This window comes from Stegostoma tigrinum, chromosome 4 (genome assembly GCF_030684315.1).
Source record: "Stegostoma tigrinum isolate sSteTig4 chromosome 4, sSteTig4.hap1, whole genome shotgun sequence".
Taxonomy (NCBI): domain Eukaryota; kingdom Metazoa; phylum Chordata; class Chondrichthyes; order Orectolobiformes; family Stegostomatidae; genus Stegostoma; species Stegostoma tigrinum.
Window position 1 is genome coordinate 126,391,931 of NC_081357.1, and position 16,811 is coordinate 126,408,741.

At 43.5% G+C, this 16,811-nt stretch overlaps 1 protein-coding gene across 3 annotated transcripts in view; it reads left to right on the forward strand.

The window, feature by feature from the left end:
- Window positions 1-34: 34 nt before the first annotated feature.
- The window catches only part of wdr35 (WD repeat domain 35), a 93,325-nt gene continuing 76,548 nt past the window's right edge, over window positions 35-16,811 (forward strand). For all 3 annotated transcript variants that reach the window (XM_048530422.2, XM_048530424.2, XM_048530423.2), the window contains exons 1-3: window positions 35-165; window positions 11,344-11,461; window positions 16,526-16,597. In XM_048530422.2, the coding sequence (XP_048386379.1) occupies window positions 142-165; window positions 11,344-11,461; window positions 16,526-16,597 (214 nt within the window). In that variant the 5' untranslated portion in view covers window positions 35-141. The remainder of the gene's footprint in view (window positions 166-11,343; window positions 11,462-16,525; window positions 16,598-16,811) is intronic.

A 16,811-nucleotide genomic window follows, 5' to 3' on the forward strand; every position in this document is an offset into this window, starting at 1 on the left:
CAGTGATTGGCGGAGAGCGCTGCGGGGCCTCGGTTGCCGTGGAGACGCGGCCTGGCCGCTGCGGGAGGGAAGAAAGGTTTGAGATCGTTTAACGTTTCCCTTCCCTCCTCGCCGCTGTCTGTGCGGTGGCTGCTGTCAACCATGTTCATCTACTTGAGCAAGAAGGTGAGACGGCGGCTGGCTCGCTCCGTTACTTTTTCTTAAAGGGAAAAAATTTAAACTGCAACGGCCGGCGCTGTGCTCGCGCGCCAGCCCTGCGCGTAGAAGCTGCTCCTGTTCGCGACGTTGCGCGAGTAACTTCGATCCCAGTATCTTTCAGTTGTTCGTGCTGTGCGTATGGTTTTACTCACGTAGAGTGATTGGTCATTCCACACGGTGGGGAGGGGGGGCCGCCGTCTCCCACCTTCCAATCCACTTCCTACAGACAAAGGGGGTGGCCGTGGATACCCGCATGGGCCCAAGCTATGTCTGCCTCTTCGTAGGGTCCCTCTTCCGCACCTGCACTGGCCCTATCCTCCACCTCTTCCTCCGTTGCATTGATGACTGTAAAGGTGGTCCCACAAGGAGCTCGAACAGTTCATCCACTTCACTAACACCTTGCACCCCAACCTTAAGTTCACCTGGACCATCTCCGATAACTCTCTCTCCCACCTGGACCCCTCTGTCTCCATCTCTGGCAACCACCTAGAAACCGATATCTATTTCAAGCCTGCCGGACTCCTATGTCTTATGGTCTTATGGACTCCCACAGCTACCTAGAATACACCTCCTCCCACCCACCCTCCTGCAGAAATGATATCCCCTATTCCCAATTCATTCACCTCTGCCCTCAGGATGAGGCCTTCCACTCCCATACATCTCACATGTCTTCGTTTTTCAAGGACTGCAACCTCCCCCCACCCCCCCACCTCAGTGGTCGAGAACGCCCTCAGTCATGTCTCCCGCATTTCCCGCAACTCATCCCTCACATCCCCTCTCCTCAATAACAATAAAAAAAATTCCCCTTCTCCTCACGTACCACCCCACCAACTTCCGGATCCAACGCATCATCCTCTGACACTTCCGCCATCTGCAATCAGACCCCACCACCAAAGACATTTTTCCCTCCCCACCCTTATCTGCTTTCTAGAGGGAGCAATTCCTCCGTGACTCCCTTGTCAGCTCCACACCCAGCACTTTTCCTGCAAGTGCAGGAAGTGCTATACCTGCCCCTACACCTCCCCTCTCAATCCCATCCCAGGTCCTGAGAAGACTCTCCACATCAAGCACATGCAGATGTTCATCTGCTAATGTGGTATATTATATCTGCTGTTCCTGTTGTGGCCTCTTCTACATTAGGGAAACCAAATGGAGGCTTGGGGACTGCTTTGCAGAACACCTATGCTCAGTTCGCACTAAACCACTGCACTTCCCTTTTGCGAACCATTTTAACCCCCCCTTCCATTCCTCAGACGATATGTCCATCCTGGGCCTCCTGCAGTTGCACAACGATGCCACCCAAAGGTTTCAGGAACAGCACCTCATATTCCACTTGCGAACCCTGCAGCCCAGTGGTATCAATGTGGACTTCATAAGCTTCAAAATCTCTCTCCCTACCGCATCCCAAAACCAGCCTAGCTTGTCTCCACCTCCCTAACCTGCTCTTCCTCCCACCTTTCTCCTCTCCCACCTCAAGCCCCACCACCATCTCCTACCTACTAACCTCATTCCGCTCCCTAGACTGACCTATCTCCTCCCTAACTCCCCACCTACACTCACCTTTACTGGCTCCATCCCCGCCTCTTTGACCTGCCTGTCTTCACCTTTCTTCTCCTCTACCCGTCTTCTATCCACCTCCCCCACTCTCCCTGTTTATTTTAGAACCACCTTCGCCTCTCCCATTTCTGAAGAAGGTTCTAGGCCTGAAACGTCAGCCTTCCTGCTCCTCTGATGCTGCTTGGCCTGCTGTGTTCATCCAGTTCTACACCTTGTTATCTCAGATTCTCCAGCATTTGCAGTTCCTACTGTCTCTGAAACTCTTATAACCTTTGTCCACCCCAGTACAACACCCAACAGCAAAGTCAAAAGTCACACCAACACCAGGTTATAGTCCGAGATAGCAAGAACTGCAGGTGCCAGAGTCTGCGATAACAAAGGGTGGAGCTAGATGAACACAGCAGACCAGGCAACATCAGAGGAGCAGGAAAGCTGACGTTTAGGGTCAGGACCCTTCTTCAGAAATGGGGGAGGGTGAACGGAGCTCAAATAAATAGAGGGGGATGCGGCTGGGGAAGGTCGGTGGGATAGTGGTTGGTGAGTGCAGGTAGGTAGTGGTGGGGACTGGTCAGTGAGGTGGGGGGAGGCAGATAGATGAGAGAGAGGATGGACAGGTTGTGTCGGGTCAAGGAGGTGAGAATGAGAGGCAGGGTTGGTCATGTGATGAGGCTGGAGGTGGGGAGATTTTGAAACAGGTAAAGTCTACATTTAGACTATTGGTCTGTAGGCTGCCGAGGCGGAATATGAAGTGTTGTTCCTCCAGTTTCTGCGTGGTGTCGTTGTGACACTGGAGGATGCGCAGGATGGACAAGTCATCTAGTGAGTGGGAAGGGGAGTTGAAGTGGTTCGTGACCGGAAGGTGGTGTTGTTTGTCGCGAACTGAGCACAGTTGCTCTATTAAGCGGTCTCTAAGCCTCTGCTTGGTTTCACCGATGTAGAGAACGCCACGTCGGGAGCAGCAGATGCAGTAGACCACATTAGTGGATGTGCAGGTGAACCACTGTCAGATGTGGAAGGTTTTTTTTTGGTTGTTTGGATGGAGATGAGGGGGGGCGGTGGTGTAGGGGCAGCATTTCCTGCAGTTGCAGGAAAAGATGCCGGGGCTGTTGGGACTAGTGGGGAGTGTGGGGTGGACGCAGCAGTTGTGGAGAGAGCAATCCCTACAGAAGCAGTTGGGGGTAAGGAGGGAAATATATCCTTGGTTGCGGGGTCAAATTGTAGGTGGAGGAAGAGGTAGAGGATGCAACCTCAAGTTCACCTGGACAATCTCTGATATCGCTCTCTCCTTCCTGGACCTCTCTGTCTCCATCTCTGATGACCTCCTCAAAACCGATATCTATTCCAAGCAGGTCTAGGCCCAAAGCATCAGCTTTTGTGCTCCTAAGATGTTGTTAGCCTGCTGTGTTCATCCAGCTCCACACTTTATCTCGGATTTTCCAGCATCTGCGGTTTCCATTATCTCTATTTCAAGCCCACTGACTCCCACAGCTACCTCGACTATACCTCCTCTTACCCACCTTCCTGCAAGAATGCGATCCCTACTCCCAATTCCTCCGCAGAATCTGCTCCCAAGAGGGGGTTTTCCACTCCTGAACATCCCAGATGTCCTCTTATTTCAAGGGCCATAACAGTCCCTCCCCCGTTTGGTGGTCAGAAATGCTCTCAACATCTCCTGCGTTTCCCTCACCTCTGCCCTCACGTTCCTTCCAGCAAAAACTAAGACGGAATTCCTCTTGTCCTCACGTATCTCCCCACTATCATCTGGATTCAACATATCATTCTCCGCCACTTCCGCCATATGCAGTCTGACCCCAAAACCAAGGATATATTTCCATCCCCACCCCTATCTGCCTTCCATAGGGACCACTCTCTCTGCAACTCCCTCATCTTCTCCCTACTAACCCCATCAGCCCTGGCACCTTTTCCTGCAACTGCAGGAAGTACTACAGCTGCCCCTACACCTCCCCCCTCCCCCATCACCTTGATCTAAGGAACCAAAATAACCTTCCAAATCAGACAGAGGCTCACCTGCACATCCACTAATGTGGCCTACTGCATCCGTTGCTCCCGATGTGGCCTCCTGTACATTGATGAGACCAAGCGAAGGCTCAGAAACTGCTTTATAGAGTACCTGTGCTCTGTTCGTAACACCTTCCAGTCGCGAACCACTTCACCTCCCCCTCCCACTCCCTGGAAGACATGTCTATCCTGGGCCTCCCCCAGTGTCACAGTGACGTCATCCAGACACTGAAGGAGCAGCACCTCATATTTGCCTCGGGAACCTACAACCCATTGGTCTCAATGTGGACTTTCCCAGTTTCAAAATCTCCCCACCCCCAGCCTCATCCCGTGACCAACCCTCCCTCTCATCCTCGCCTCCTTGTACTGACGCAACCTGTCCAGCTTCTCTCCCAATTATCCACTCCTCGCACCTCACTGACCGAAGTCCCACTTCTCCTCTATTTCGGAGCTCTCTTCCCCCTCCCCCATTTCTGAAGAAGGGTCTGGACCTGAAACATCAGCTTTCCTGCTCCCCTGATGCTGCCTGGCCTGCTGTGTTCCACCAACTCCACGCTGTGTTAACCAGGTTATAGTCCAACAGGTTTATTTGAAATCATAAGCTTTTGGAGTACAGTCCCTTTGTCAGGTGTTAATCCTGACATCTAAAACTTGAAGAAGGCCTGATGTTTGTTTAATATATCCTGATCACTGATGTAACCCTTTGATCTTCTACTTACAAATTCTGCGTCTGATTCCACCTCTCTCATTAACACCTGAAGAAGGAGTGAGGCTCTGAAAGCTTGTGATTTCGAATAGTCCAACGGGTTTATAACCTGATGTCATGTGACTTCTGACCTTAATTTGAGAGAGTGTTTTTATCTTTGCTGAGCAGATGGTTTCAGGGGATATGAGCCAAAAGTATATGGAAAACCAAAGAAGTATAGATGCTGCAAATCAGAAATTTCTGGAAAAACTCACCAGGTCTGGTAGGAGAGAAATCAGAGTTTAACATCTCGGTCCAGTGCCCCTTCTTTAGAATTGCTTTCTCTCTCTGCAGATGCTGCCAGATCTGCTGAGTTTCTCCAGCAATTTCAGTTTTTATTCCAGTTATATGGAGTTACGTCAAAGATTAGCCATGAGTTCATTGCATAGTGGACCAGGTTCAAGGGGCTGTTTTCTAGTATGCCATTAGACATCTCTTGACTTAAACCTGGGTCTGCTGGCTCAGAGGTAGGGACACTACCATAGCACCACCATGTTCATATGTAATTTGTTACACAAAGCTCTCTCATTCTCTCAAAACAGAATTCAGCTCTTCAAATGGGCAGGGGAGTGTTTCCTTCCCTGAAGTTTAAATGTGCATGATCTGACTTGATCTGGCGGATTGCTAACAAAGCAATCCAGTTTAACTAAGTGCTGAATGGAAGATGTATAGATTAAACAGGTGATCAATGGACTGAAGAACTGACCTGTGGTCTGTGAAGTGGAGGAGGAGAGGAGTGGGGAAAGCATGGCTATAGCTTTTATAGGCTCTTCGAAATTAATTCATCCTACTGAAATTAATCATGATTATTACAGCACAGAACAAGGCCATTTGGCCAATTATGTCTGCGCTCAATGTACAAATGCCCACTGCACCCCATTGTCATTCCCCTTCCTTCTTCCTGTAATCCTGCACTTTCTTCTTTTTCAGGTTATAGTTCAATTACCTCCTGAGTGTCTTGATTAAACGTGCCTCCACTACACACACAGTCAGTGCATTCAGGATCTTAACCATTCGCTGTTTTAAAATGCTTGTTCTTGTATCTTTGCTTCTTTTGCCAATTATTTTAAATATGTCCTGTAATATTTACAAAAGGAATGTGTAAACTTGAAAAAAAAACACATTCTAAAGAGCTGTTTACAAATATTTGTACTTTGTGTTTGTTCTGCTGATTTCAGAATCAACAACAGTTTACACTTTTATTTCACACTTATGTAAAAATAAAGGAAACTGATGCTTAACTTTTAGTTGATTAGAGGAAAGTGAAAGTTTACTTGAAAAGAGAGTTAGAATTATTTTAAAGGTGCAGAGGAAAAGTAAGGTGATGGTGGCATTTATTGTTCAAATTGGTGAGGATTTAGATGTTTGAAGGCACTGTTACTAATGATATAGAATTGCAGTGCTACTGACTGCAAGCCTGGATATGACAACAAGTTGTATGCAATTTTAACTTGATGAAATACCCTCAGAACATCTCACAGCAAAATTTTAAAGCAAAATATAAAACTAAGCTGCATTTTAAGGCAGATGATGAAAAGCTTTGTCAGGAGTTTTTAAAGTAGTGCCATAGGAGGAAAGAAAGGTAAGAGCCAGCAGATTAGAGGGAGGGTATTTCAAAGCTTAGGGACATTGCATCTTATCTCACTACCAGCAACGGTGAAATGATTAAAAGTAGGGATGCTCAAGAGGTTAGAATTATAGAAGCAAAGATATCTCTAAGGGTTGTGGGACTGGAAGAGATTACTGAAATAGGCAGCGTCTAGACCATGTAAGAATTTAAAATGAGCATCCTAAAATGAAAATGTTTCTTAACCAGGGCCAGCGTAAGGTCAGCGCATACAGAGTAGGGAGTAGGACTTGGTGCAAGTTAAAATGCAGACAGTAAGCTTAGAGGGTATGAATGTCAGAGATCAACCAGGAATGCATTGGAATAGTCAGGTCTAATGGTAGCAAAAGCATTGCGATGTCAACTGTGTAATTTATATGTATAACACTTTGTTTTTAAGTGCACCCTCTAATCACTCCCTAAGAAAATATATAAACAGTTACTTTTTAGTGTTATATAAATCAAAATATATTTATTTTGTCCTCCACTCACCAAATGTTAGTTTAACATCTATGACTATACATTGTGAGCCAGTGCGTTGAACTTTAGACTGCTCGCCTTGTACTGTTCATCAAATAGCTTTGAGAGGCAGTTGTGATACTTAGACTTGATCATCTTCATTTGAAAGAAGGCTGTCTCACAATGTAAGAGCATGTAGGAAGCATCAAGTTCATTGAGCAAGCATTTAGACCAAAAATAAAGTTGCTGGAAAAACTCAGCAGGTCTGGCAGCATCTGTGGAAGTGAAAACAGAGTTAACATTTCGGGTCTGATGACCTGAACTGTTCTGAGGAAGGGTCACCGGACCTGAAACATTAACTCTGTTTTCTCCTCCACAGATGCTGCCAAAGCTGCTGAGCTTTTCCAGCAACTTTGTTTTTGTTCCTGACTTACAGCATCCGCAGTTCGTTTGGTTTTTATTAAGCATTTAGACCAGCTGTGCTGAAGGGCTGTCGCTCTAATAGTGGTAACAAGCTTAACAACTTTCATTACATGGGACAGGTCTATAACTTCACTTGCTAATGCTTCTTATGGATTACACATGGATAAAAAGAAGAAAAATTGGGATCATTTCTGCAAATGCAACAAAGCCTGCATTTGCATCAACATGGCTGGTGCATCAACAGTCCTGATAACCACATAACAACTAGGTGTGTAGTAGGCAACTCAGCTCCTCCAACCTGTTTTGCCTGTCAGTACAATCAAGACTGATCTCACCTCGACGTTGACTCCACTTTCCTGCCCAATCTCTATAACCCTTCAATCTGTTAGTAATCTATCTCCTCAAATTTACTCAGTATTCCAGCATCCACCACACTCTGGGGTAGTGAATTCCACAGATTCACAATGCTTTGAGAGAATTAATTGCTCCTCAACTCTGTTTTCATCTGCTCCCCTTATCCTAAAACTGTGACCGCTCATTCTAGGTTGCCCCACAAGAGGAAACATCCTGTCTACATCTGAGGAAAGGCCCTCAGACCTGAAACGTTAACTCTGATTTTTCTTCACCGATACTGCCAGACCTGCTGAGCCTTTTCAGCAACTACAGTTTTTGTTCCTTTCTGCATCTACTTTGCCAATCTCCTTTAGCAACTTTTATATCTTAATTAGATCTCCTACATTCTTCTAAACTCCAGAAAGTATAGGCCTAAACTGCTCAATCTTTTTACATAAGACAACCCCGTCATCTCTGGGAGCAATCTAGTGAATCTCCTCTGTTCTGCCTCCAATACAACCACATCCCTCCTAAGGGGACCAAGGCTGTATACAGTACTTCAGATGAGGCCTCATTAATGCCTTGCTTTATACAGTTGCAGCAACAATTCCCTCATTTTATACTCTCTTAGCAAAAAAAGCTAAAATTCATTTTGTCTTCCTTTCTGCGTACTAGTTTCCAGTGGTTTGTGCACGATGAAACCCAGATCTGTCTTCGTTAAAGTACTCTGAAGTTTCTGTCTGTTTAGATAAGTTGCCTTTCTATTCTTCCAATGAAAATGAGCAGTCTCACACTTGTCCATGTTAAATTCCAACTGGCCAATTTTTATCCATTTACCTAAGCTGTCAATATCTGTTTGTAAATTTCTTATTTCTTTGTTGCAACTTACTTTCCCCACTTAGTGCCATTTGAAAATTAGGCAACTGTATCTTCCATCCCTGCATCCAAGTTATTAATATAGATTGTAAATAGTTGGAGTCATAGATCTGAGCTCTCTGGTACCCTACCGGTTAAATCTTGCCAATGAGAAAAAGTCTCATTTATTACAACCTCCTGCTTTTAGTAGGTTAGCCTATCATTTGTCCAAGCTAATAAATTACCTCAACCCCATGTGATCTTACCTTATGTGCTGCACCTTATCAAATGCCTTCTGAAAGTCCAGATATGCTACATCTATTAGTTTCCAGGAAACCAGTTTCATGAATGAAATGTTTTTCCGAAGTACATACCTTTTGAATTTGTTGTCAATATCCTGAAACCTCCTTCTCTCTTTAAGGGGCAAAAGGGTGAGAAGATACTGTTTAGTTATGTTCATAAAAGCCATGGGCACACAATCAGCTGGACTCTGTCAGTCATGTCAGTAGATTCATTGAACTGCAGCAAGAAGCAGTCACAGTCCTTCAAGTCCTGCTGTAATTACTGAAAGAAATCTTCAGATGGAGATTTCCATCATCTTATTGATATGGATGAAGTGGAGGTGCAGGTGTTGGACTGGAGTGGACAAGGCCATAAATCACACAACAGCAGGTTATAGCCCAACAGGTTTATTTGAAAACACAAGCTTTCAGAACCTCACTAAGCACCATGTACTCTTGCTGTTATTATTGCTTGCTCATTCTTAAAGTTTTTGATTAAAGGGCCAGTGGCCCCAGTCATTACTTCTTTAATTCCTTCACCATCTGTGAAGGATTTCTTGTGTTTTCCCAGAAGATGGCAAATGGAAAGTCATGCTTCAGTAAAAGCATCAGTAAAACTGTCAGAAAAAGTGGTTTATTGATTCAAAATACTGAATGTGTTCAAGAAGGAGTTTGATATAGTTTTTAGGGCTAAAGGAATCGAAGGGTATGCGAGAAATCATATTGAGTGGCGGAGTAGAATTGAAGAGCCATATAGCCTACAGAACCTATTTTCTATATTTCTAAAATATCTTGCTAATGCGTTAGAAGAAAAGTAATTGTTGACCTTTCAAAATGGTCTTCAGTTTGGTAACTTCTTTGACTGAAACATGATGTTCAAGGCATAGCCATCCTTAAATTTACTGTTTTTGCTGCTGTTCAAAATTCACCTTTTTACTAGCTAATATACTTCAGTGACAAATGAGGCTAATGCTCTTAGTTTGCACAGTTGTGAACAGAAATTCATTTTCCCTTTCTGCATGGATGTTATACATCATTGATTACTCTTTAAGTAGTTATCACTCATCATTATTGCTTCACCTTGTAGTTCGTGACGTCATTTTGCCTCTGGTTACAGTGCAGCGAGGTCTCTGGCTTTCCACCTTTGGAAAATCCAGAATGTTGCTGGCTGTTTTTAAGTTTGGAGACACAGGAGGTTGCTTCTCTGGCCACGATTTATTTCCAGGGCCACTGCCTAGTTTGTGTTGCCTGGATATTGGTTGTGGGTTGTACTAATGTTCCCTTTAATTTTTCTTTGTCCTGCCCAGAGCTCTTCGATAAGAGCTGTGCTAGGGCAGAAACTGGATTGAAGGAATTCAAACATGGAGTTCAGGGAAAAGTGGAAACACATTTGGGAGGCAACATCATGCTCAAGGTCTTTGGAGACAAAATCAACTTTGGAAATGGCATGGAAGTTTGCAAGTATAGTGGGAGGAAGTGCTGGATTTTGGTGAGGGGTGATGACAGTAGATGTAGGGATTCTGTGAAATTGATTCTATGAAAATCTATGTAAAATTGCATGTACCCTAAAACTATAAAACATAAATCATAAATCTAGTACTGAAGATTACAAAGGCAGTAGTACTTAAACTAGCCAGTGTGTATCAAATACATGTAGAACATCAATGTTCATATTCAATTGGTACAGAGTCTAAAATAATAAAAATCAGTAGAGAATTATGTATTACAAAATGAATTGTGCACCATTACAGGACTTAATTCTAATTCAAACTACATATTTAGCAATGTGATTTTTTTCTTCTGTTGAACAATACAAATTAAAACTCACTGAAAGTCAAACACATCTATAAGTTCCAAGTTCCCCCATCTTTGTGCAAAAAAAACCTTTTTAACTTTTCTCTGATAATTACAATACCACGTATTTGGTAAGAATTTAATGATGTGAAAATATTTAAGTCTGTGCAAACTTAAAGGAGTGCCAGTTGCCATTTGAACAAAATGTTGCAAGGGCCATGACTTGAAGTAAGTGGGGCTGCACAGTGGCTCAATGGCTAGCAGTGCTGCCTCACAGTGCCATGAACCTGGGTTCAATTCCACCCTCGGGTGACTGTGTATGTGGAGTTTGCATGCTTTCCTCATGTCTGCATGGGTTTCCTTTGTGTGCTCCGGTTTCCTCCCACAGTCCAAAGATGTGCAGGCTAGGTGGATTGGCCATGCTAAATTGCCCATAGTGTTCAGGGATGTGTAGATTACAAGGGTTATAGGGCAATGTGTCTGGGTGGGATGTTCTCAGGGTCGGTGTGGACTTGTTGGTCTGAAGGGCCTGTTTCTACACTGTAAGAATTCTTGATTGGGTTACAAGCTGTTAAGCAGTGTATAAATGTCATAGATTGAGTATGACAGAATTTAATTTTAATTCCTTTCTAGTTTAATGAAGTGAAAGTATTAATTATTGAAAATTAACTCAATCCTACAGTGGTGGGAAAATGAGGATGAGGACTTTGAATTCAGTGTGGTGGGGAACAAACTTTATTTGAAACTCCAACTTCAAATAAAACAAACAAAAAACCTTTCACTTAACCATTTCTTTTCCTGGTATATGATTCTTCCCATAGAAGGTTATGTAGCCATTAACAGTGGGTGATCATATGCTCTTTTCTGGAAGGGAAAAGAAGGTTGTTCAATAAATTTGAAATCACTAAATTATAGTATACAATATTTAGTTGTACTGGTTTGAAGACGCTGTTTTACCTTTTGATAACATGCATATCTTTTTTACTTATATAGTTACAGATTATGGTGCATGTTTCTTAAGCCAATTTTACTTTGTATTTATGCACAATATTTTCTTTTGAATTTCATTTCAGATTGCTATTCCTAATAATAATCAGTTGAGATGTGTTTCATGGAATAAAGACCAAGGATTTATTGCGTGCGGAGGGGAAGATGGCCTTTTAAAAGTACTGAAACTTGAAACACAGACAGGTAAGGAAAAATAAATAGAAGCCAATGATGTAAGTAGTATTATACTGTTCAATTTCCAAAATATATGTAACAGATTCAGTTTCATGGCCAAGATGAACCTGGAGAACTGTTCTTTTTTCTGTGAGATGGCAGGGTAAAGAAATTGTAAGAAAGTGAGCAACCAGATTATTTAGACTGATAACTATAAAGAATGGCTTGATTGTTCATTCTTTGAAAAAAAAATGTCTTGGGCTTACGTAATAAGACCATAAGACATAGGAGTGGAAGTAAGGCCATTCCACCCATCAAGTCCACTCTGCCATTTAAATCATGGCTGATGGGCATTCCAACTCCACTTCCCTGCACTCTCCCCGTAGCCCTTGATTCCTTCTGAGATCAAGAATTTGTTGATCTCTGCCTTGAAGGCATCCAACGTCCTGGCCTCCACTGCACTCTGCGGCAATGAATTCCACAAGCCCACCACTCTTTGGTATATCAGAGGTAGGGAGAGAGATGAGGGATGCCAGTGGCTGGACAGAGAACCCACAGAGAGAGAAGGGAAGAAGGTCATGAAGTCAGAGATGGAGTTGACAAATTGAGCTCAAGACCCAGGAGGAGGATGGTGCAAGGTGGGTGCAGGAGCTACGAGACCCTCTTCCCCCTTAGGCTTCCTTTTGTGCCCTCCCCAGTTCTCTTCACCCCCACCTCCATTCTGGTTCTGAAGAAGAACCATATCAGACTCAACTATATAAGTACCGCTCTCTGGTATACCAAAGTACATGCAGTAGTTAATGAGCGCTTCCCAACTTTTTCCAACAGTGATCCTCCTTTTAAGGCTTGTCAAATTGCCAAATTTAAAATTGTCATCTCCTTCATGGACAACTTTGAGTGTAGGTGATGGAATGACTTTTGAGACCATGGGGTGAGAGGTGAGAGCCTATGAGAGCAGGAGGCCTGTAGAGCAGGAACATGCCTGCAGTAACTCAGTTGAAGCTTCATGGTGGCCATTACTGCCTTGAAACTTGCGCCCCCAGACTTTAGCCTGCAACCTCCATTGGAGTTCTGATTCCCCACTTTAGGAAGACCTGAATTAGAGGAAGTAAATCTTTCTCCTGGGCAATATATTGGTCAAGGAAGAAAGCCAGGTCACAAGGGAAAATCTGTGAAGGATACATTTACATCAGATTGGATTGATTTAAGAAGTGGCAAAATGTTATCTTGGTATGAAAGCAAAATATGGCAGATACAGAATTGGCTGGCCAACAGAAGACAGCGAGTGGTAGTAGAAGGAAAATATTCTGCCTGGAAGTCAGTGGTGAGTGGGGTTCCACAGGGCTCTGTCCTTGGGCCTCTACTGTTTGTAATTTTTATTAATGACTTGGATGAGGGGATTGAAGGATGGGTCAGCAAGTTTGCAGACGACACAAAGGTCGGAGGTGTCGTTGACAGTATAGAGGGCTGTTGTAGGCTGCAGCGGGACATTGACAGGATGCAGAGATGGGCTGAGAGGTGGCAGATGGAGTTCAACCTGGATAAATGCGAGGTGATGCATTTTGGAAGGTCGAATTTGAAAGCTGAGTACAGGATTAATGATAGGATTCTTGGCAGTGTGGAGGAACAGAGGGATCTTGGTGTGCAGATACATAGATCCCTTAAAATGGCCACCCAAGTGGACAGGGTTGTTAAGAAAGCATATGGTGTTTTGGCTTTCATTAACAGGGGGATTGAGTTGAAGAGTCGTGAGATCTTGTTGCAGCTCTATAAAGCTTTGGTTAGACTGCACTTGGAATACTGCGTCCAGTTCTGGTCGCCCTATTATAGGAAAGATGTGGATGCTTTGGAGACGGTTCAGAGGAGGTTTACCAGGATGCTGCCTGGACTGGAGGGCTTATCTTATGAAGAGAGGTTGACTGAGCTTGGTCTCTTTTCATTGGAGAAAAGGAGGAGGAGAGGGGACCTAATTGAGATATACAAGATAATGAGAGGCATAGATAGAGTTGATAGCCAGAGACTATTTCCCAGGGCAGAAATGGCTAGCATGAGGGGTCATAGTTTTAAGCTGGTTGGTGGAAAGTATAGAGGGGATGTCAGAGGCGGGTTCTTTACACAGAGAGTTGTGAGAGCATGGAATGTGTTGCCAGCAGCAGTTGTGGAAGCAAGGTCATTGAGGTCATTTAAGAGACTGCTGGACATGCATATGGTCACAGAAATTTGAGGGTGCATACATGAGGATCAATGGTTGGCACAACATTGTGGGCTGAAGGGCCTGTTCTGTGCTGTACTGTTCTATGTTCTATGTTCTAGATGCTGGAAATCTGAAACAAACACAGAAAATGCTAGAGAAATTCAGCATTCTAGCAGCAACTGTGCAAGAGAAACAGAGTTAACGTGTTGAGTCTGATATGGTTCTTCTTCAAAACCAGTTTGGAGGTGGGGGTGAAGAGAGCTGGGGACAGTACAAAAGGAAGCCTAAGGGGAAGATGGTCTCCTAGCTCCTGCACCCTCCTTGTGCCATCCTCCTCCTGGGAGTTGAGCTCTCTTTGTCAACTCCATCTCTGACTTCTTGACCTTCTTCCCTTCTCTCTCTGTGGGTTCTCTGTCCAGCCACTGGCATCCCTCATCTCTCTCCCCACCTCAGAATTCCAGTTCGGAATCAGGCATGTTTCCTTGCATGTGTGCTGGAGTGAATTTCCGCGTGATGTCACATGTAAAATCTACGTGATGACGTCAGTTTTGGTACATGCGTTCCCCAATGATCATGCATGTGTTGTTGTCTGCAGTTGTTGGCATCAGTAAATACTGCTAAAATGAAAAGGAAGTCCATTTTCCCCTAAGGTTTAAACAGTTAGATGAGAATCTTGGTGGTAAGTGGCAAAAGCCCAATTTGCATGTATTAACAACTCATTATTAGCTAATCTCACCTCATTTATATGCAGGCTGCTATTCTTCCAGATGCAGGCGAGAAACTAGATGGCACCAATTCCTGACTTGAAAATCACAACAGTTACGTAGTGTCTGCATCTTCTCCTGGCTTTTATTACCATCGTCTCCCATCATCTCAGGGCTTGCACATGGACAGCGACCACCTCCATTCGTTGAATTTGGCATTGGCAAAAGACCAGCATCACCACATCATGGCACATCCTGTTAATAACATAAACAGTTCAGCATTTCATGATTGCGCTTTGGAGCTCACCGGCTCCTTATACTGCATTGCTTCTGCCAGGCACTCTGTGTGCAGACTCATTTACTTTACATTTACCTGGATGAACACAGAATCTCTGAATTGCTTTGCCTTTTAGCAGGCCGGAAGAGAAAGAACTTGTCATGCTTGCCAACTCTGAATGGTTGAGGGGTTGGACATGTTGCTCTTTGTTGCTATGCTGTGTCAATGCCACGCTTACAGCATGGGCCAGCAGTCTGTGTGACAGACACATTACATCTGCTTCAGCTAAATGATCATGATCGAAAATTGAAGCGTGCCGTCCTTAGTTGAGTCAAGAAGGACTTTGGTCAGTCAGGAGATATTGCCATATTAAATTAAGGGAAACACCTAATTGCAGTGCAGGGGTTCGGCCATGGTTATTGAGATGCTCAGAATGGCCATAGTCCTCCCTGTGAGCTCAAGAATTCTTTTCTTATAGGGGCTAAGAATGTCAGCCATGCCACCATCTTGGCCCTTTCATCCCTATTGTGGACTGTTTTTTCCTGTGCTGAGGCACAAGTAGAATTGAGTGAGATGAAATTGCCTAACAGCTGTTAGTGATGGTACAGGAGTAGAAAAGGTGGTGAGGTGTCCCAAGTGAGTGAATGGGAAGCACAAGACCAGGAAAGCTTAGTTATCTGGGGTTTAGGTAGGTGAGAGTCATTGAGGGAGATGCTGTTTGCATTACTGAGAGTGGTATGAGCCATGGTGAGAGGTGGGTGCAGTAGCAGAATTAGTGTATGAGATAGCAAAGAGAAGATGTGGCACTTACCATTGAACTTGTATCATGGTGACATCTTTCTTGAGACTGTAGAAACTGCGTCCGGATGGTTACCTTAGACCAATCTAATGTCATTGCCTCTGTCGGTGATCCTGAAGAAACAGAATGGCCCGTTTCTCCACCACTCCGTCCAGTAAGACTTCCTGGTCCCTATCAGTGAATCAGGTTACCAGCTTCCCTTTGTGAACCATCTCCTTTGGATTAGTAATGGAACAACACAGTGTTCAGGATAGCTCCTGGCTTGCACTGTTTGAGCTCGTGAGCAACTGGATTTTAAATATGGTACTGGTGTGAACATCTACGCTGCATATAAACATCTGCCTGAGCTAATGCAATGCATTATTAATGAGCTGAATTGTGGAGGCTTACATGAGAAAAGTCATCAGAGTTCATGGAAGGAAACCGTATGTGTAACTCTCAGAAATGAACACTTGCCGAAATATGTGGGAAAATTCTACCATTTGTTCCTAATACAGCATTAATACTGTATGAGAAGAGAAAGCTGATTGGTTGAAAAATAGACTCTCATTGGTCAATCATTGCCCTGAGAAATGAACCTGAAAATGTTCGTCATCTGTTTGTTGAGTTGAAGTAGGTATAGGCGTTCTTTCTGTCTGAAAAGAATTGGAGACCTATGTATTACTATTTTGGTCAGTAATGTAGTTAAATGAATTGAATTGTTTCTTTTTCTGATGATAAAATATATAGTGAGATTTTCCTTAGCTCTTGATAATTTCCAATAATTTTCATACATTCATTTTAGATGTGCTTAAGTGGTATTCCCCATGAATTTGAGTTTGTCTTGTCATCTGCAGAATGGACCCTAAAATGAGTGTATTTTCAGGTGGAATTTTCAGTCTGCTCCCAACAACAAAATTAATTATAGGCCTCCACTTTTAAAAGAACAGAAAGCTTAGGAAACTGTACTGGCACATTTGGTTTTATTTAGGTCTTTAATTTTATTCATGCCTGAAAGCTACACTATGTTTAGTTTTGATAATATTGTTCAAATTTGTATCTGTGTTTAAAGCAACAATAGATACTATGATCACATTGCATTTTATCTTAAGTTCTAATTAACTATTGTGGGTTTCTGTAGATGATACAAGATTAAAGGGACTGGCTGCACCCAGTAACCTTTCCATGAATCAGACATTAGAAGGACACAGCGGTAAGTTTTTTTTTAGTTTTATTCTTTCTTTTGTGTTTAAAGATGAATGCTCCATTAAGCTACTTAGGTGTTAGCTGTTGAACAATTTAAAATTGAGATGATTGCTCCTACTGCTATGGTTGCTAAACTGTTCTCATTGCAGATTGCATATACAAAACCAGAATTTATTGACCTGCCTAAACTGAATCAAATTTTAACCAGTTCCTTTTGATAT